Consider the following 20,628-nt stretch of genomic DNA (forward strand, 5'->3'; position numbering starts at 1 on the left):
ATTTTAATGCCAGTTGTACAACAATCAGTTCCACAGCTGGTTTTACCCCCAACTACTCTATCTGTTCCAACTTTTACAAGATAAAAGTTGACTTTGACATTCTTTTTTATCTGATGAAACCCAAATACTTGTTGATATGGTTTCAATCTGTGTCCCTACCAAATCTCATGTTGAATTGTAATCCCTAATACTGGAAGTGGGACCTGGTGGGAGACGACTGGATCATGAATCATGAAAGTGGATTTCTCATGAATGGTTTAGCACCATCCCCTTGGTGCTGTTCTCGTGAGGGTAGGTGGGTTTTCATGAGATTTGGTCATTTAAAAGTGTGTGGCACATCCCGCCCACAACCTCTCGTTCCTGCTGTAGCCAAGTGACATGCCTACTGCTCCTCTGCCTTCCACCAAGATTGTAAGTTTCCTGAGGCCTCTTCAGAAGCTGAGCAGATGCCAGCATCATGCTTTCTGTACAGCCTGCAGAACTGTATACCAATTAAACCTCTTTACTTTGTAAATTACCCAGTCTCAGGTATTTCTTTATAGCAATGCAAGAATAGCTTAATACATTCATGCGCCCCATATCCCAGTAGTTTCACTGCCTTCCTTCCTACCATAACACATCTATCACACTCCCCCACACACATATCCATGTTTATATGAGGCCCAAGAAACCTCTTGCCCATCCATAAAATAGACATTTTTTCAATGGCCACTTTTTCTTCAACCTGTTGGGAGTCTCCAAACTCTAATAACAGAGGGCACTAAGATGGGGCTGTCTGTGGGGAAAATTTATCCCCAAAGAGGAAATTCTAGGCACAGATTGCTCAGAATTTGTATCTATCTTCAGCCTTATGCTGCTAGTGATAGGCAGGGCACCAGTAGGTAGACCATATCCCTGCTCTGCAAACATCAGGGCCCCTGTACAGTATCAGTGGCCCCCATCTAGGCAGGGAAAGTGCCCTACCTCATTTTATAAATTTTGCACTTTGAAGTCCTAATGTTTTTATTTCTTCTGCTGCAGAGGCCAACATCCCAGTAAAAGTTCTTTAGCCATTGGTGAATTATAACTTCAATCACCCACACAATCACACACCTACATGCCAGATGCTGTGCTACCCATGGTCTTGCTGAGTCCTTATCTCGGTGTTCAGATCTCTGAATTCTCACTTGCTCCTTGACCTTTAAAACATTCACAGAAACTGCCATTACCACCACCACCAGCAGCACCATCCATGCCTCAATATATTCCTCAAAACAAAATAATGTTAAAGCCCTAAATACATCCAGTCACAAAACAAACTTTTCTAGCCTTAAACCTTCAAATTGCCCTAACCTCCCTCTCTCTCTCTCAACTAATCCCCAGATAACTCTGTGTCCCTCTCCTCTAATCCTGGAATTAGGAACCAAAGAAGGATAAGCCCTCTCCACCTATACAAATACTGAATGAGTGCTGCCGTCAGAAATTTCCCAACAGGGATGGGATTGCATCAGCTCTAGTAAGAACATCACTCTCCTGTGAGGAAGAGCAAGTACACTGACAACAGCTGCCTGACCCCTTCCACATTTATTCCAGAGATTCATTCCAGAGATTCAGTTAGGCCCTTCCCCATCGTCTCTTGTGCTACATTACAACTTCTCGTAGCAGGGAAGCTGGTAAACAGACCTGCCTGAGAGTAAGTACTATCTAGCATTGCACCTTGAGAGATCATCCCACCAGATAGCTTGAGCAATTACGCCGCTTGGCTACTCAGAATCAGGGATTCCCCAGAGACAAGTCTTGGTTTCAAGCATCAAGGGGCAGACCTGAAATAGATTCTGCTTGCTGAGCTCCAGCAGATACTAACCCACATGGGGGTAAGTTTGAGAGGCACCAACATCCTCACTGCTCACCACACTCAGCTTTAATATGTTTGAGGGCCAAGAATCCAAACAGCAGTTTGATTATCTCTTGAACATGCCCACCTACCTCTTCCAGACCCCATGATGGGGTGTGGCTTGCCTCCAGAGAAAGAGTGCCATCCTCTTCTGAGAAGGAAGTAGAGCTCTTTTCAGGTTCTGTATCTTTAGGCTGGATCCCATGTATGTGTGGCCCATCACTGCCATAGCCAGAGGAGGAGGGCAAAATGCTCACAGTCACGCCGCTGATGGACAAATCACTCTGAGAAGTAGGCAGTCTGGAATCCTGGGGGGGCACTTGACCCACATGGGAAGGCTCCGTGCGTCTTTGGCCTCCAGGCTGGTCCAGTAGTAATGAAGAAACAGAACATTCTATAATCCAGGAAGCTGTCTGAGGGGCACCTGAAACACTCTTGGTTCCTTCCTCCACACTCCAGCCCTCGGAAAATTGTTCTTGATTTCCTTTATCAGTGGGGTAGTCTGTCCTAGGCAAAGCACAGCTCCGAAACCCACGCTGAATATTTCCTTTCTCCACTGCAGTCTCTCCTTGCAAAGGCAGCAACACAGCCCTGCTGCTGCAGGATGCTGTCCTAGGAAATTCCACCAGTTGGCTCACTGACTTCTCGCAGTTCCTTTCTGCTGGGTTATCAAGCAGGTGAGCAATGACAGTCATCCCCTCTTCCAGGGAATCCCAGACCCCTCCAGCAACTGATGACTCATTCTCTAACAAAAGGTGGGCGGTCTGGACCTCCCCTTGGAATCTCTCCTTTACCTGTACTATCATCCCCCGATCGACTACCCGTGAGTTGGGGGCTGAGTCCCCAGGCAGCAAAATATCTGGGGGGGTATGCTCTACCCCTCCCACTCCGTCTTCCTTTTGGAGACTCTCTGTTAACTTCGTTAGGGTTTCAGTCTCTTCAATGACTCCAGTTCCTTCTGAGGTTTCTTCCTGGTGAGATGCCTCTGGAGTAGGGATTTTCTTCCCTCTCCACCTCCTTTTGAACCGAACCCTTTTCTTAGGAGATATGGGAGCCTTCTCAGGAATAGCTATTGACTCTTTCGGCTCCTTAAAACAGCCCAGTGAATTTCCCATTTCCTTCCTCTCCTAATCTCAGCAAAAACGCAGCTAAGCCAGTCCTGGGATCCCACAGAAATCCCAACCTTGGCCTCATCGGATTCGATGCACATTTAAAAACATGCACTATGCCGGCAATCCCTCCAATTCTTTCTCCCTCCCTCCCCGCCTCTCTCTGTCTCTTCCAGCCGCTGCCGATTCAGACAGCCATCTTACAGGCTCAGAGCTGCAACAAGACAAATTCAAAGCATCTCACTGCAGTTCAGAAATCACTTGACCTAAAAGCAGACAGAAACCGGATTGGCTGCAGCTTCCTCTCTCCAAATATGAGGTAATTGGAGCACTGCCCTCAGTAACACAAACAGAAAGCAAAAAGGAGCTAGAAACCAGGGGAGGGGAGAAACTAGGGAGGGCCAGGAGGAGGAGGGAAAATGTAAGTGTAAATTGAAAATGGAGGGAAAAAGAAGAGAGGCCGTGGCAGAAGGTAACGTGGAGGAAGGAGGAGGAGAATAGTATCAAAAAGGGAAAAAGCAAACCAGCTCGGCTGGTACTAACCAGCAAGGGAAGGGAAGGGCCCGGGCCAAGAAGAACCAAGCCTGGTGAAGCTGCAATTATGGCTCCCAAACTACAAAATGAAATAGACTTTAAGTGTTGCACCAAGATGCCCAAAAGAAAATATCAAGCAGATATACATATTCTGAATTTTTTCAGGTCAGAAAACAATAAAATTATTTTAATGAAATTATAACCTGAAGAAACCAGAGCCTTCTTCTTACAGTTAAGAAAAGGAACACAGACTTTAAAGATCTAGCCTTCTGGAGCATTTATTTCCCTCCTTTTTCCTATAAAAGAAAAGAAAGATCTGTTAATTCTGCCAGCCAATGACACAGACAGGAAAAATCTGGAAGTTGGTTTTGAGTACAGTAAATGAGTGTTTGGTAAAAAGAATACCACTTCTAAATACAACAGATGAACAGGGTCTCTGATGAACAATATTTGACAAAAATGTTCAATAGTAATTATTGATGCTGCCACTGCTAACATCTAATATATTTTTTGCACTTGCTGTGTGCCAAGCACTGTGTAAAGTTATTTACATGGACTTTCTCATTTAATTCTTACAGTCACTATATGAGGTCAAAACTATTATTTTATACTTTATCGGTAAAGAAACTGAGGTTTGGCCAGGCGCAGTGGCTCACGCCTATAATCCTAGTACTCTAGAAGGCCAAGGCAGGCGGATTGCCTGAGCTCAGGAGTTTAAGACCAGCCTGGGCAACATGGTGAAACCCCGTCTCTACTAAAATACAAAAAAATTAGCTGGGCACAGTGGCATGCGCCCTTAGTCCCAGCTATTCAGGAGGCTGAGGCATGAGAATTGCTTGAACTGGGAGGTGGAGGTTGCAGTGAGCCAAGATCATGTCACTGCACTCCAGCCTGGCCAACAGAGCAAGACTCTGTCTCCAAAAAAGAAAAAAGAAACTGAGGTTTAAGAAAGTTGATTAATAGCCCAAGGTTACACAGCTAGTAAGTGACAAAGCCAGAACATGAACTTCTGTTAACTTTAAGACTTTTAATTTCAACCCCAACTACTCTCTTCTAACTACTGCAGTAGTGGAAATCTGTACTCAGTTGCCAGTTGTGTAAAATAAGAAGTTCCCCCACTGTTCTGAATTGGTAATTAGACTGCATGGACCAAGAGCTCAATCAAAGAGATAACACTTGTTGCCATTTGGGAGTAAAAGAAGAAGCCGCCAAAAAGAGGTTCAGGTGGTTTTTACTCCCATTGCAGTAGGGCAGGAAGTCTGAATTTCAGATTGTAAAAGTCAGATTCAAAAATCACCTTGTGATGTCAGTGAAGATTCCTCCACCCCAATTTTTTTTAGTATAGTATCTGCTATATGGGAAAAGACTATAACCCAAAGGGCTGTGAATGGAGAATAAAATTATATATGTGTTTCTTTCCTATTGCAGTTATTTATTCTACACCAAAAGGATCCAGGCCACACAGCAGAAAGCAGTAGCCTGCCTGGTTCCATGCAAGCCATAAAGACTTACACTAGCATAGCCTTAACTATCTTTCCTGGAGACCTGAAAAAAAAAAAAAAAAAAAGGAAAAGACCACAAAAGGAAAGCAACAAGAAGCCCTAAAGCAACGGCTTTTACACAATCCCTTCTAAGACCCCCCTGATGTCCCATCTGCCTCACAACTGCAGTAGGTGTTCTTCCCCTAAGCCTTATCCTTAAGGCTGACTGCAAAACTGCAGCACCATCTTATGGCCATCACAAACTATAGCAAGAAATAAGCAGAGAGCATGGGAGAGAAACTCATGCTACTGCAAATCATTTAATTAACAAAGAATCTGACATTACAATATGAAGTTCTCTAGGCAGGTACCAGGCCTTCACTCCTCCAGTGAAGAAACCTGGAACTATGGGAACTTTAAGCTGCACTTGAATTTTATGAATGACATACAAGCAAACCAAAATCCTGAAACTAATGAACTTAGAGGCAAGAGAAATAGCTGCTTAATATGACTACTACTGCTGTAGAGTTTCTCTAAGAATTTACTTCTGTGAGCCTATTCTTTTTTAAAAATTTCTGCATATGTCAGACCAATCAGACCTTCATTTCCTTCTGCTCCAGAGAAAAACTGGTCTAGGGAAGGAGCAGAGATTTCAGTAAGGTGGACCTACGTTCAACTTCCCAGCTCATAAGCTAAGTAACTTAACTAGTTTATTAGATGGTTCAGTTTCCTTACTTGTAAAATGTGCATACTACCACCTACTTACTGGGATTGTAGACAAGGTTAATGAGATAATGTCCATAAAGTACTTGGCTCAGTACTTGACCTACAGTAAATTTCTTTTCTTCCCATTTATTACTGGAGCTAAAAGTTATGAGACATCCCCAGTCCCCAGGGCGATCCTAAGATCGTCCCTGACTTAAAATGGTCCAGCTTATTTTTCGACTTTCCAATGGTGAGAAATCCATATGCATTCAGTAGAAACTGTACTTCAAGTACTCACACAACCATTCCGTTTTTCACTTTCAGTACAGCACTCAATAAATTACATGAGCTAGTCAACACTTTACTATCAAACAGGCTTTGTGTTACATGATTTTGGCCAGAGGCTCAACGGTTAGCTAATATAAGTGTTCGGAATATATTTAAGATAGGCTAAACTATAGTTTTCAGTAGGTATATTAGATGTATTTTCAACTAAGTTAATTCTGATTACAAGACCTTTCCCCAAGACCTTTTCTCATCTAACCTGGTCTCTTAACACAAGACTTGCTGCCTTCTGGGAAAGCACACTTTGAGGCCTATACATTCTTTATGCCTTCTCCTTTGGCTTTTTGTAGATAACTGTTTACTGCCCACAGGTCTCCCACAGAGACAGCCAGAGTGAAAGACTCCAAAGCGAAAGAACTCATTCATTCATTCATTCCAAAAACACAAATGGTGCCTCATCTATATGCCAAGCACCCAGTGCCATAAAGTGCACAAAACTGTAAACCTCAAGTCTAGCCAGCTAAGACCTCCCATTTTTTGAAAATTTCAAAATGCTAGGCATACACTAGTATTTAACAAACATTTGAGGGTTGGAAAACTAGTTTTGTCAGATTCTGCCTATAAAGAGTTTATAGTATCTTTTAGAAGAACTATAAATCTTAACCTATACCTTAAAACAAGCTTGGACAAAGCCAAAAGACAAGAAATCCTATCTGGGTGTGTAACCCAAAAAAGTCAGTCGGTCTCTGTGTTTCAGTTTCCTTATCTGAGAAATGGGCATAAGAAAACAGACATTACAGCCTATTTATTTGGTCTACCTACTCCAAAGCTTTGAGAAGATCAAATTCATGAAACAATCCATTCACTTAATAAATATTTACTGACTGCCTATTCTATGCCAGGCAAAGAAAAGAACAAGAGACAAAAATCCCTGCCATTGTTAAGCTTACATACTAATGCAGGCATCCAGGCAGCAAATAAACAAGTAAACATGTAATATGTCAAACAGTAGTAAATGTTACCCAATACAATACTGTAAGTCATACAGTACCTTTGAGAGCAATTTGGCAAAATATAGGCAAATTGAAGGAAAGTATATAACCCAGCAATTCCAGTCCAGGTATCAATCCCAAAACCCTCTTTGCTATAGGCACAAGGATGCATATACACAGATGTTCACTGTAGCAATGAATGTTTTATTCATACAATTAAATAATACGTTACAAATAATAGATGTGTTACACAGCTGCAGGGGTCACCACTTACATTAAATTAGTTAAAATGAACAAATCATGCTGGGCACAGTGGCTCACGCCTGTAATCCCAGCACTTTGGGAGGCTGAGATGGGCGGATCATGAGGTCAGAAGATCAAGACCATCCTGGCTAACACGGTGAAACCCCATCTCTACTAAAAATACAAAAACTTAGCCGGGTGTGGTGGCGGGCGCCTGTAGCCCCAGCTACTCGGGAGGCTGAGGCAGGAGAATGGCATGAACCTGGGAGGTGGAGCTTGCAGTGAGCTGAAATCGCGCCACTGCACTCCAGCCTGGGTGACAGAGTGAGACTCCGTCTCAAAAAAAAAAAAAAAAAAAAAAAGGGGAAAGAAAGGATATACCAAAGATACCATGTGTGTCAAACATAAAGACATACAAGCAACAGTACATATTGTTTATGAATAGATCATCTGCTGTAAATGTACAAAAGCATGTATGGGAATGATACACATCAACTTTAGGATAATATTTACCTGGGGAGCAGAGAGGGCAAGAAAGTTGGATGTATCTGAGATGTTTTATTACTTTAAAGAGGAAGAGAGAGAAAAAACCCTGAAGCAAATATAACAAAAGGAACACCTGTTAAATTCTGAAGGCAACTACACACATAAGGATCTGTTATATACTCTTCCGAGTATTTGAGATTTTCAAAACTAAAAACTCAAATTAAAATTAAAAAGAACATCTACCATTTAGCACATTATAAAAAATGTGTTAAAGCATTTTAGAAACCATAAACCTCTGCATGAAGTTATCAATATTACCAGCCTCATCAGCAGTCACAAACCTTTAATCTGGATCCAGCCTCTCCCTTCTCCTTCAACTGAATATTCCCTTGAGGTGAAAACTACCATCCATGTCTACAGGTACATCATTATTCTACTTCATTAACACCAATAACACAGACTGACCATAATAACAATTTTGCTGATTCCCTAACATGTAACAGTTCTACTCTGCATTTCCATTTGGCTTTACATAGCATATGTTCTTGGTGAGAACAGTTAATAGATACTCAATAACGAAAGACTAGAAAACCACAATGACAGATAACTAGCAAGAGACATACCATGCCAAATCTGATGCAAGACGAGGCGGGGGGGCGGGGGGGCACTCCACATGATCCTTCAGTAGTCAATCAAAAGCTTCACAAGCAGAGAACCTTTCCCCACACACCAGAACACTTAGCTAATATAGGCAAATACCAAGCCCTCAGAACGGCAAAGAAAAGGAATCCATAGTTAAAACTGAGAAAATATTCTGGGAGCGGTGCTCCCACCTACAAGAAGACAAATAAATAGGCATTTGGCTGTGCTGAAATAACAGAGAAAAGCAGGCAGCCAATATGCATGCAGAAGACAGACTAGGCCAAAGCTGCTATTACCTTTCTGTAAAATTGGTAACAGGAAAAAGAACAGTGGGCTGTGTCAAAAGCCCTGGAAGTTATAAGGTCAATTAATAATTATAATAAGTTGTTACTAGTAACTGCTGCCCACTGTTGAGTTCATACTGTGTTCCATCATCCTAACCCATACCTCTCTCATTCTCTAAACCTCTGTCAAGTTATTTTATGGTATGTCTGTTCTCACTCTCCTAAACAATAAGAGTCCAACTAGATGGTCTGTATCTAGTTCAATTTTGTATCTTCTGTAGTAGATTCTTTTTTTTTTTTTTTTTTTTTTTTTTTTTTTTTTTTTTGAGATGGAGTCTCGTGTAGCCCAGGCTGGAGTGCAGTGGCACAATTTCGGCTCACTGCAGCCTCCACCTCCCGGGTTCAAGTGATTCTCATGCTTTGCAGCCTCCCAAGTAGGTGGGACTACAGTGCGCCAACACACCTGGCTAATTTTTGTATTTTTAGTAGAGATGAGGTTTTACCATGTTAGCCAGGCTGGTCTTGAACTCCTGACCTCAAGTGATCTGCACACCTAGGCCTCCCGAAGTGCTGGGATTACAGGTGTGAGCCATTGCACTCAGCCGTGTATCTTCCATACACTCTATCTAAGACCTTGCTCATAACATTCCCAGTCAATGTTTGTGGAATTCAATTAAATAACACATTTTCCTGCAAACTAAAACCACAAAGAGATACAATTTCACACTCACTGTGATAGCTATAATCTAAAACAGACAATAAATACTGGTGAGGATGTAAAGACACAGGAAACCACATACATTGCTGGTAGGAACGTAAAATGATACACCATTTTGCAAGACAATTTGGCAGTTTCTTTAAAAGCTAAACATGCTTACTGTACAATTAAGAAATCCCATTCCTAGGTATATACATGTATACACAAGAGAAATGAAAACATAAACCCACACAGACTGGTATGCAAATAACTTTATTTATAACAGTGAAAAAGTGAAAACCACTCAAATGTCTATCAACTGGCTTAATATTTAAACAAAATACATGATATATCCATACAACAGAATATTCAGCAATAAAAAAGAATGACGTACTAATATGTGCCACAACACGGATGAACCAAAAAATATTATGCTAAGTGAAAAAAGCCAGATACAAAAGACCATCTATCATAGGATTCCATTTATATGAAATGTCCAGAATAAGCAAATCTATTAAGATAGAAAATAAATTAGTGGCTGCCTGAGGCTGGTGATGAAAATGTGCAGTAACTGTAAATGAACAAGAAGGATCTTATTTGGATGATGAAAATGTCCCCAAACTAGATTATGGTGATGATTGTACAACTCATAAAAATCATTAAATTAGTTGATTTGATGGTATGTAAATTACACCTCAGTAAAGTTTTTTTATGAATGCATTTTCCTAAAATAAACAAACAATAGAAATTATAACCAAAAAGGTGTTTTAACACATTTAGCTAACTACAGAGAAAGGGAAGATACAGAATGGAGGGAGCAGAGATGGAAGCTAGACCTCTCTGAACACAATTTGTATTTAACTTTTTAAAATTTCCCTTTGGAACAATATAAATGATCTACATAATGTAAGGTAAAATTGAAAGGAAAAAAGCAACCCCCCAAAACTGAAAGCAAATAAAAACAAATGAACCTTAACTGTGTATTGAAATTGTGGCTTAACAACAATAGAGAGAAATTATTTCAAGTGACTTCAAAATATAGTAATTTGTGGCTGGGCCCAGTGGCTCATGTCTATAATTCCAGCACTGTAGGAGGCTGAGGCAAGAGAATGGTTTGAGCCCAGGAGTTCAAGATCAGCCTGGGCAACATAGTGAGACCCCATCTACTTTTTCAAAATAATAAATAAAATAAAATACAATTATTTGCACATCTTTAGAAAATATAAGCTAAGGACAAAAAGAACAGCAATGAAATAATAAAATTCTAAGTAATCATACTGCTAACAATAACATTCATATTGTCACTTGGATTCATATATATTACAAATAATATATATGATTTTACAGATCTCTGTGTGTGTAGGAAAAGAGTAAGTAACCACATTACTGTTGTTAAGATCAAGATTTTCAGTATAAGAAAAAAAATGATATAAAGTCAAAAGGTTAAACAAAACCCTGCAATCCTAAATTTGAATTAGAAATATCAGTAAAAATTCATGGGGTTTTTTGTTTGTTTGTTGTTGTTGTTGTTGTTTTTAGAGATAATACAAGTATTGCCTAGCTCTGCCCACAGAAAAAGCCTAGAAATAATGGGCAATCAGCCGCGCGTGGTGGCTCACGCCTGTAATCCCAGCACTTTGAGAAGCTGAGGCAGGTGGATCACCTGAGGTCAGGAGCTCGAGACCAGCCTGGCCAACCCTGTCTCTACTAATAATAAAAAAATTAGCTGAGCGTGGTGGCACACGCCTGTAATCCCAGCTACTTGGGAGGCTGAGGCAGGAGAATCGCTTGAACCTGGGAGGCAGAGGTTTTGGTAAGCCGAGATGGTGCCATTGCACTCCAGCCTGTGCAACAAGAGCGAAATCTGCTTCAAAAAAAAAAGAAAAAGAAATAATGGGCAACCTAGGAGCATTCAGACTGTGGTCAATAAATAGAGAACCAGTTCCTAGGGGAGATTAAGAATTTCAGGCCTGGGACAGAAAATATAAAAAAAGAGTCTGGAATACCTCATCGCACAAGAAATAAAGGAAATTATCAAAGACCACTGTGGTCATGCCAAAGGACTCAGAGTCAACTTGAAAGCCTCTTTACAGCCAAAGATGGAGCTATTTGATTTTATTAAAAAGAATAATAACTGTATTTGATTGGAACATTAAGTCTGCTTAAAAATCCACAAGTCACAGTGATACTAAAAAAAATAATGGTGAACAAAGGAACTATTATTGGTCACCTTTGGAGAATCTTAGCGAACCAACTAATTATTCTGAAAACTAGTAAACAGAAAGAAATGAAATTTTAAATGCTTCAAGGAAATGTTTCTTCTGGCCGGGCGCAGTGGCTCACGCCTGTAATCCCAACACTTTGGGAGGCTGAGGCAGGTGGATCACCTGAGGTTGGAAGTTTGAGACCAGCCTGACCAACATGGAGAAACCCTGTACTAAAAATACAAAATTAGCCGGGTGTAGTGGTGCATGCCAGTAATCCCAGTTACTCAGAAGGCTGAAGCAGGAGAATCTCTTGAACCCGGGAGGCAGAGGTTGCGGTGAACGGAGATTGCACCATTGCACTCTAGCCCGGGCAACAAGAGCGAAATTCCGTCTCAAAAAACAAAAAAAGAAAGAAAGAAAAAGAAAAAGAAAAAAGAAAAGAAAATGTTTTCTCTATTTAAACATTTGTTATGGCCTGGTACGGTGGCTCACGCCTGTAATCCCAGCACTTTGGGAGACCGAGGTGGGTGGATCACCTGAGAGCAGGAGTTCAAGACTAGCCTGGCCAACATGGTGAAACTCTATCTCTACTAAAAACATATAAATTAGCCAGGCATGTTGGCAGGTGCCTGTAATCCCAGCTACTTGGGAGGCTGAGGCAGGAGAATCTCTTGAACCCAGGAGGCGGAGGTTGCAGTGAGCCAAGAACACATCATTGCACTCCAAGAGCAAAACTCGGTCAAAAAAAAAGGAAATTAATTTAGTTGTAGTAGTTGGGGTGAATAGAGACAGTGAATAAATTCTCCTTACCTCCCACCTATGAGACTAACATTGGGCACTCACAGTGAGGGCAGGTTTGTGACCAAAAAACAAACAAATTTCTCTAAAAGCTCCTCTGTTCATAAGAGTTCCAAAGGGATAACTGTAGTCCTCCATGAAAGCTCAACAAAGTTTCCCATCCTGCCAGACAGAGCACACCTGCCAAGTTCATGTTCCTGGTTATCCCTATGCCCAAAGCTTGCCTGAGGATACCCTGTGGTTCCACAAAAATACATTACCACCACACAATCCTAGCCCTGTCCATGCTGGTGACTGCCAGCATTGCTTCCAAACTAGAGCCTCAAGAAACAAGCCTAAGCACTCAGATTTTTCTCTCAGGAATTCGGGGACACCTGTTGTTCTCTCTTTAACCAGCAGGTAGCGCCAACTCCCCAGCTAGGATGTCACCTTGGCCTCATCCCTGAAGTCGGCACCCTGCCTTCTATTCCCACTAGCTATCAGCCTCTAATCCATCAGCCTCATGTGCAGCAACTGTGTATCAGAGAGAGCTGTCTGAGAAATAGCTTTGTGTGGCTGACCTAAAAGGGATGTAAAAGAACAGCCTTTTTATAAAAATAGGGCTGTACTTTTCCAATAGCAATCCAGATCTAAAAAGGATTTGCCTTCTTAGGAAGAGGAAGGCCATGTGACCATGTGAACATTCTTCAAGATGCTCTTGGGTGTGATGGCCGCTGCAAGGTTGTGCTTGCCAGCACATATATAAACCCAGATACTAAAGTATTCTAATTAACGAGGCTTGTTTAAAGGTTATTAGAGATGAGAAAAAGTCTACATTAGAGCAGGACTATGAACCTTCACTCCACCGTTCTAAAGCATCAACAGCAACAGCTTTTCTCAACCCTCATATTCTGAGTCCTTCAAGAGCCTCATTTTGATTCAGCTGAGCAAACAGACCTCTAATAACCAGACTGCTGAGGACAGGGCCAAACCACAAATGGGTAAAAAAAATCCCTCCATTTCATTAAGCAAATAATTAGGAAGTTTTGCGTTTACGATACAACAGCTTGTCTGCAGATCAATCTTAATTTTCCTTTCCAACTCCCATCCACCTTTGTTCACTGACAAATAGAGAGAAGGAAGGCTCAATGCTGTCTGTGGAAGGCAGTGCAACTTTCTAGGCCATGTCCAAACAAAGCAACAGGAATTCCAAACTTCACATGCCCTACCTGGAAATGCAAAATAATGGTCCAGATCAGACCCAGGGTCAACTTGGGGTTGCCATCTGTGATGTCATCATTGCGAATATTCACTAGTTTCACCTGAAAAAGAAATAAAAGCACGGCTCAGAGCTCTAGGACTTTTTGTTTTGATTAAATTTTTGCATCACTTCATTATTGATTTACAGTTAAACTGATTTCTTTTTTGGTGTACAGTTCTATGAGTTTTAACACATGTATAGATTCATGCAACTACCACCACAAAACAGTTTCATCACCCCAGAAAGGTCCCTTGTGCTGGCCCCCTCCTTGTAATCAAACCCTACTCTCACCCCTAATTCCTGACAACCACTGATCTGATCCTGATTCCTTGTTTTGCTTTTTCCAGAGTGTTGGATAAATGCGATCATGCAGCATGCAAGATTTTGAAACTGCCGGCCAGACACGATGGCTCACGCCTGTAATCCCAGCACTTTGGGAGGCTGAGACAAGCGGATCACGAGGTCAGGAGATCGAGACCATCCTGGCTAACATGGTGAAACCCCGTCTCTGCTAAAAATACAAAAAATTAGCCGGGCATGGTGGCAGGTGCCTGTAGTCCCAGCTACTCAGTAGGCTGAGGCAGGAGAATGGCGTGAACCTGGGAGGTAGAGCTTGCAGTGAGCAGAGATTGTGCCACTGCACTCCAGCCTGGGCGACAGAGTGAGACTCCGTCTCAAAAAAAAAAAGAAACTGTCTTTTTATTTCACTCGGCATAATGCCCTTGAGATCCCTATCCAAGTTGTTGCATGAATCAACAGTTTGCTCCTTTTGATCGCTGAGTAGTATTCCATTATAGAGATATGCTACTCTTTGTTCACCCATTCATCCATCGAAGGATATGTGAATTATTTCTAGATTTTGGCAATTATGAATATTCATGTGCAGGTTTTTGTGTGAGCACAGTAATTTCTTTAGGGTATATTCCTAGGAGTGGGATTGCTGGGTTATATGATATATGATTAGCTTTATAAGAAGTCATCAGAGTAGCTACGCCATTTTGCTTTCTCACCAGAAAAGCAACCTCGCAAGCACAAGGTATTGTGGGTCACTTTTTTATTGCCATCAGGGCCAAGATTTCTTTCTTCTTTGCCTTTTTTTTTTTTCTTAAGGTTCTGAGAGAGAAAGACAGAAAAGAGAGATGCCTCTCTTCCCTCACCAGTCTTTGGCCTGCTCTCACCTCCATTATCCCATCTTTGTCACAGATATCCATACCTGCCATGCCTCCCGCAGCACCTGCTTTACTCCTAAAATCCCATCCCAACAACTCAATGTGCCCTGACACACCCTCTTCCCAGGCTGACTTACTGTCCCAGTGTGCTGGGAATGGAGGAATTTCCTGGGACGTGGAACTTTAAAACTGGGAGTGTCCTGGGCAAACCACCCTACTTCTACTTCACCTCTGTTAGCCTCCTCAATCATACCCTCAGAGTCCTGCGACACAGTGTCCTTCAGCTGTCCTCCCTTTATCTCTTCTACTGAACTGAAACTTGTGTGTCTCGAGAGGACCCTAGTGACCTTCTCAAATGGAGGCCTCATTTCTCCCTTACAATGACATTCATCTGGGCAAGTTCTTTCCCTTTTCTGTATCTTGGTCTCCTCTTCTATACGGTGGGAGTAGGATGGAAGTGGGAAAACCTGTCCCCTCCCCGAGAATTCAGTTTTTCTAATCACTAACAGTTGACAGTTGGTGGGTTACCAGTACCAGCCAAGTCCACATTCCTCAGTCCTACCTCTGTCAGCCTTCCCCTTTCATTGTGAAGTCTACCTCCCTTGGCCAAACCACCTTCCAATCTCTGCTAACCTTTTTCTCAATGACCTCACTACCTAGCTCCTATTCTCTTTTCCTGCCTCATCATCACCTTTCCTGGAAATTTAGTATTTATATTGATATCCCAAATATTACACTATCTGCACAAATTGCCTGCCTTTTGAATTCTGATGACTTTCATTTTTCCCTACCTTGGCCATCTGCACAGCTACATCTTGGACTTTACCGTTACCAAGAACGGCTCTAGTAATCTCCCTGCCCTTCTTTGAATCCACTGTTCTTACCTGTCCACGTTTTCATTCTATCATAGTAACCAAAGCCACTTTTTGTCCTGATTTAGACTTCTAGCTAATCAATTCTTCTCATAAACCCTGCCAGTAAGGCCCCCACCCCAGTTTCCTCTAGCTCCACACACAGGCATTTCAATGCTGCTTTCTCCAGTACCCTAAACACTTCAGCAACCTCCACTTCTACCACTTTTTATTTATCAATTTATTTCAGCAAATATTTATTAAGTGCCAACTGAGGACCATTCATTATGAGAGATGAAGGTGAAATGTTAAGATCTTATTCACCGTCCTCACGGAGCCTACAATGCATTGGAGCAAACAGAGAAATAACAAGAAAATAAGAAATGTTATACCAGAAGTAAATTGTTATGAGAGCAAACAGAGAATTTTAGAAGTTAATAAGAATTACTGATAAGAGTGTCAAAAATGAACTGACTCCAAAAATATGCATACCATTTAATGTCACGTTGACCCTGTTGTTGCTTGGCAACCCTAGATATCCCAAATATTTTCCATATGGCTCACTCTAAGCAGATGAACTCTTTGACTCCCTCATCCATCTTCTTTCTACCACAAACCATCTCTGTATCTTCACCCCTCCCTCTGTCATTCTCCTTGTCTCTCAAAAGAGGTATTTTTCTTTTCTTTTTCAAAGATGGCCACACCACTTGTGCTCTGCTTCTCATCCATCAATCCCTGGATTTGGTTCCTTCAGTTAGGAAGCAAAGGAGGAAGGGTGCTGTGTAGAAAGCAGCATGGATAGTGGAAGGTGCACTAAACTGCATGTCAGAAGGCCTGAGTTAAAGTCTCAGCTTTGCTCTGACTTGTGATTTGAGGCAGGTCATTTACCTGTCCAGGTCTCAGTTTCTTTATCTATAATAAGAAACTGGACTAGTATAACATTAGGGTATCTTCTTGGTGAAACGTTCTATGACTACCAATACTCCTCCTCACGCTCATTTTCATTCTTACTCTCTTCATTGGCTCCTCTTCCTATGTCTAAAAATGGGTTGTTGTCTTCCTCATCTAGGGAAGGAAAAGCTTCTTTCTCCCTTCCTATATCTAGCTCTACTATACTCTAAATATCTTTCTCCTGTATTAAACTGCTCACTTAAGTTATCAGTGCTTAACAACTTAGACCTTTTTCTCAGGTCTGATGTGGCATTCCACAATCCACACTACCCCCTTATCTCATTTTCACCTTGATATAGCAATCTGGTTCTCTCTCTTCCTGGATGCCACACCTTTTTTCCATCTCTTTTCTAGTTTATTTTTCATCTTCATTTTGACCCCCACCTAAGGTGCACCCACAAAATTCCATCTTTATCATCATGTTCTTCTCCGTGAACATTCTTCCTCTCAAGGAGGTCACAAGTTCTGTGTAAGGAGTACTGAATGATTTATCTAACCAGAATACAATTGCTCACTAGCAAGTTAAGACTCAGAACTGGGTCAATCAGATTTAGCATTTACTGAGAGCTTACTAGGGGCACTAAAAACATCTCTGAATAGGGCCCCAATGCCAACACAGCCTGGAAGAATGGGGAAGGCATGTGATGGTCTTACCTGTCGCTGCTTTAGGAAGTCCAGGGCAATCTGCACATTCTGCAGCCTATGAAAACGCATCCTGCCCTTCTCCCGGGGCTGCAAACAAACAAAAAAAGGGATGTTAATTCTGGCTACACAATTTAACCATACAGACCCTTTCTCTTTTATTTCCAGGACTAAAGGACCACACAAGAATTCCTTACAGTAGAAGCCAGGCGTGGGAGCATTACACAAAGCACCCCCTTAGACCAGGCCTGTACGTGTTTCGACCAGGCTCTCTGAGGTCCCCAAATGTCTTGTGTACCACTACGCATCTCGCAAACACAGAATACTGTTTGACCACTAATGCTGAATCAATGCCACAGCTTCTGTTCAGGTTCATCTGCAGTCACATGTGGCAGAACTTGATTCTGGATGTGAGGTTAATGGGAACAGACTTTGGCTCTATGACTCCTAAAATCACAGTTAAATGTTATCGTAGAGAAAGGGTGGAAAGTCCTAATTACATATTACATAGTAGTAGATGGAGCCAACTTTATTACAAACATGGCAAAAGGAGCTCAAGATAGCCAATTTTTGGCCAAGTGCAGTGGCTCACGCCTATAATTCCAACACTTTGGGAGGCCGAGGCAGGAGGATTGCTTGAGCCCAGGAGTTAGAGACAATCCTGGCCAACATGGTGAAATCCCGTCCCTTCATTGGCTCCTCAAAAATTAGCCGGGCGTGGTGGCACATGCCTGTAATCACAGCTATCTGGGAGGCTGAAGCACAAGAATAGCTTAAATCTAGGAGGTGGAAGTTGCAGTGAGCCAAGATCATGCCACCGTACACCAGCCTGGGAGATGGAGTGAGACTCCACCTCAAAAAAAAAAAAAAAAAAAAAATACAGATAGCTGATTTTTAACCATAGGAAATGAGAAGTTACATATGCTCAAGAAACAAGTGAAAAAATCCAAAATGGGAGGCAAAAATTAGGAAGCAACCAGTTTCCCAGGAACATAGCTGCCACTGAAGGAAGGGTACCCTTTACTCCAGCATGAAATACCCAGAGCAAACAAAACTTTGATAGTGTAGGGCTGTCAACATAATTACTCCTGAGAAAGTTATGCCAGTCACTCAATCCCAGATGTCATACAACCCACTGGAGAGAACCCCATCTCTACCCAGTGCCTCTGGTACCCCGTCCAAGGCTCAACTATTACCAGTTGGAAAGTGAATGCAGTCTCTTTGCCTAGTGAGTATCACAGAAAGGGATATCTACCCCTAGAACATTTTCTTCTGCTTACTTTCTAACGTTGCTTATATTTTACTAAAATTTGGAGAGAAATATCACTCTCACTAGATTATACCCACTTCTTTTGTAAGTGTCAAATTGACACTAATTAAAGGCTGATAAAATATAAGGTAGCTCTGTTGCGGGTGTCTGCAGAAAACAACATTGCTCCAAATTAAAATGGGCAAAAAGTACCCTAACACATGGAGAGATAAGGATGGAAGCATCTTCTGGGCACTCTCCAACACTTCTAAGCAACACTTCTCAAATAGGAGAATCTGTACACAGAGATGTCAAGGCCTCTCTGGGCACAGGATAACTTCTTCAGTCAAAGGTTTAGGAAAAATATTTTTAGCAAGAACCTTTTCTCAGTCATTTCAGCTAAATTAATTGTGAATATGGCTTAGAAGATGATAGTGCCTATAAAATGGAAGATTCTAAGGCAATGAGAAGGGAGACAAATGATATTTTAAAAATGATTTTAAGAGGACAGAGAATGAGGATATTGCCTAATCCTTGTTTCTGGAAAAAGATTTTGGACTATAATTTAGGGCCTGCAGGCAGAATACACTCCTCTTATACTCTAATCTTTACTCATATGTACCCCTCGCCAAAAATAAATACCCTAAGAACATGCAAGTTAAATCTCTGTCCTCTATAGCAACTAGATATTATTGAGCAAAGCCAGAGTATCTCCATGCAGTGAGTTTGCAAACAGGCTGTTTTGAAAACAAATGACGGGGTGTATGATGATAACCTAGAGGCCAGAGAGGTGGAGAGTACCAGTTAGTCTAGACTGTGGAGCTGTGAGCAATTAATTGTCATGCTGTCAACTAAATTTTCCACAATTCTGCAATCTGGACTCAGAAAACACAGCAAGGCCACCAGAAAGCTACGGGTCTCCAGGTCAGAAGAGAACTTGACACCTCCAAAAACCATTATTCTTTTTGTGCCAACCCTTCTCAGCTAAGAAAAACAATTCCCAGTCCATGAGCACCTAACAGTGACAAAAGGCACAATTAGTTTTAACTACTTTCTTTGGGACCCAAATTCCCAGTTGAAATGAGAAGGTGGCAAATAGTAACTGAACTACTTGGAGACCTGGAGAACCTCAGACTCTGATGGCCCAGCAGTGCCAGCAGTGCCAGCTGGGATGCTGGCATCCCCAGGAGGACCTACTACATCATCATCATCTTCCTCCATCTGCTCCTCGTTGTTTGTATGGCGCCAGGAGGGCATGCTCACCAGACGGAGGGTCTTCAGCCCTGCTGGCTCCTTTGGCCACCAACCAAGGCAAAGACACAATAGAGGAACAAGAAATTCACAATAAAAAGATGGAAAGGAAATGAATGCAACACTTAAAAAAAAGGAAAAACAAATATGAAAATACCCTCCCACCTCCGAAAAAGATACAAAACTAAATCAAAACCAGAGCAGATGGTTACATTGAACACTTCTTATGATGAAACACATCTTCAATTCTCCTTAGCCTCCTACCCTCTCTGCTTTTCTAAGTCAACTATGGGGAAAAAACATGGTGAGAATAACTGTCAAAGAGATATCTGGATGGTTTTTGGTGAAGAGATGATATCCTAACAGTATCTCCACAAACACTTAAAGGTTTTCAAAGGTTAGGAAAAGAAATTAGATTGACATAGTTTCAACTTATTACGTAAGCAATACAACCAAAAAAGATCACTTTTCAATATAAAATCATTACAAATTCATTAAATGTACCAGACACATTGCCCAAAATGTAACTGTGTGATTGGTGAAGAATAAAGTCCAGCACAATGAAAGTAAAATTCTGATTACTTATTAGACTTATAAACACGAGCCAGAGAGCAAGAACTAGAAATTAAATGTGCCGGCTATGCTAATAAAAGCTTCTGTCAATTTTAGGCCATTAAAAAATATATAATTAATTCTATTGCAAGGCAAAAAAAAAGATACGAAACCAAAACAAAGGACCCAGGGAAGCCAAGCCCCAATCCTAGAAGGAGCTGAATATCACTTAAGCAGTAAAATCAAATGTGCCAAATTCTGTTACTTAAACACAACAAACAATGACTAAGAAAGGCAGTGAGTGGGCTGGTCTTCACAGACTACTTGAGCTATACATCTCTTTGGTTCTCTATTTCTCCACAGATATTTCCAGTATTCAACCCTGGA

At 41.5% G+C, this 20,628-nt stretch overlaps 1 protein-coding gene across 38 annotated transcripts in view; it reads right to left on the reverse strand.

Moving 5' to 3' along the window:
* MACF1 (microtubule actin crosslinking factor 1) overlaps nucleotides 1-20,628 on the reverse strand; it is a 378,870-nt gene that overhangs the window by 216,052 nt on the left and 142,190 nt on the right. For 24 of the 38 annotated variants that reach the window (XM_063782396.1, XM_063782314.1, XM_054681501.2 and 21 more), the window contains exon 1: nucleotides 1,966-5,084. In XM_063782396.1, the coding sequence (XP_063638466.1) occupies nucleotides 1,966-2,988 (1,023 nt within the window). In that variant the 5' untranslated portion in view covers nucleotides 2,989-5,084. Of the gene's footprint in view, nucleotides 1-1,965; nucleotides 5,085-13,544; nucleotides 13,638-17,201; nucleotides 17,280-19,635; nucleotides 19,732-20,628 lie in introns of those variants that run through there. The other 14 variants (XM_063782390.1, XM_063782389.1, XM_054681497.2 and 11 more) reach the window with 2 other exon arrangements.

Source organism: Pan troglodytes, chromosome 1 (assembly GCF_028858775.2).
Source record: "Pan troglodytes isolate AG18354 chromosome 1, NHGRI_mPanTro3-v2.0_pri, whole genome shotgun sequence".
NCBI classification, from domain to species: Eukaryota; Metazoa; Chordata; class Mammalia; order Primates; family Hominidae; genus Pan; species Pan troglodytes.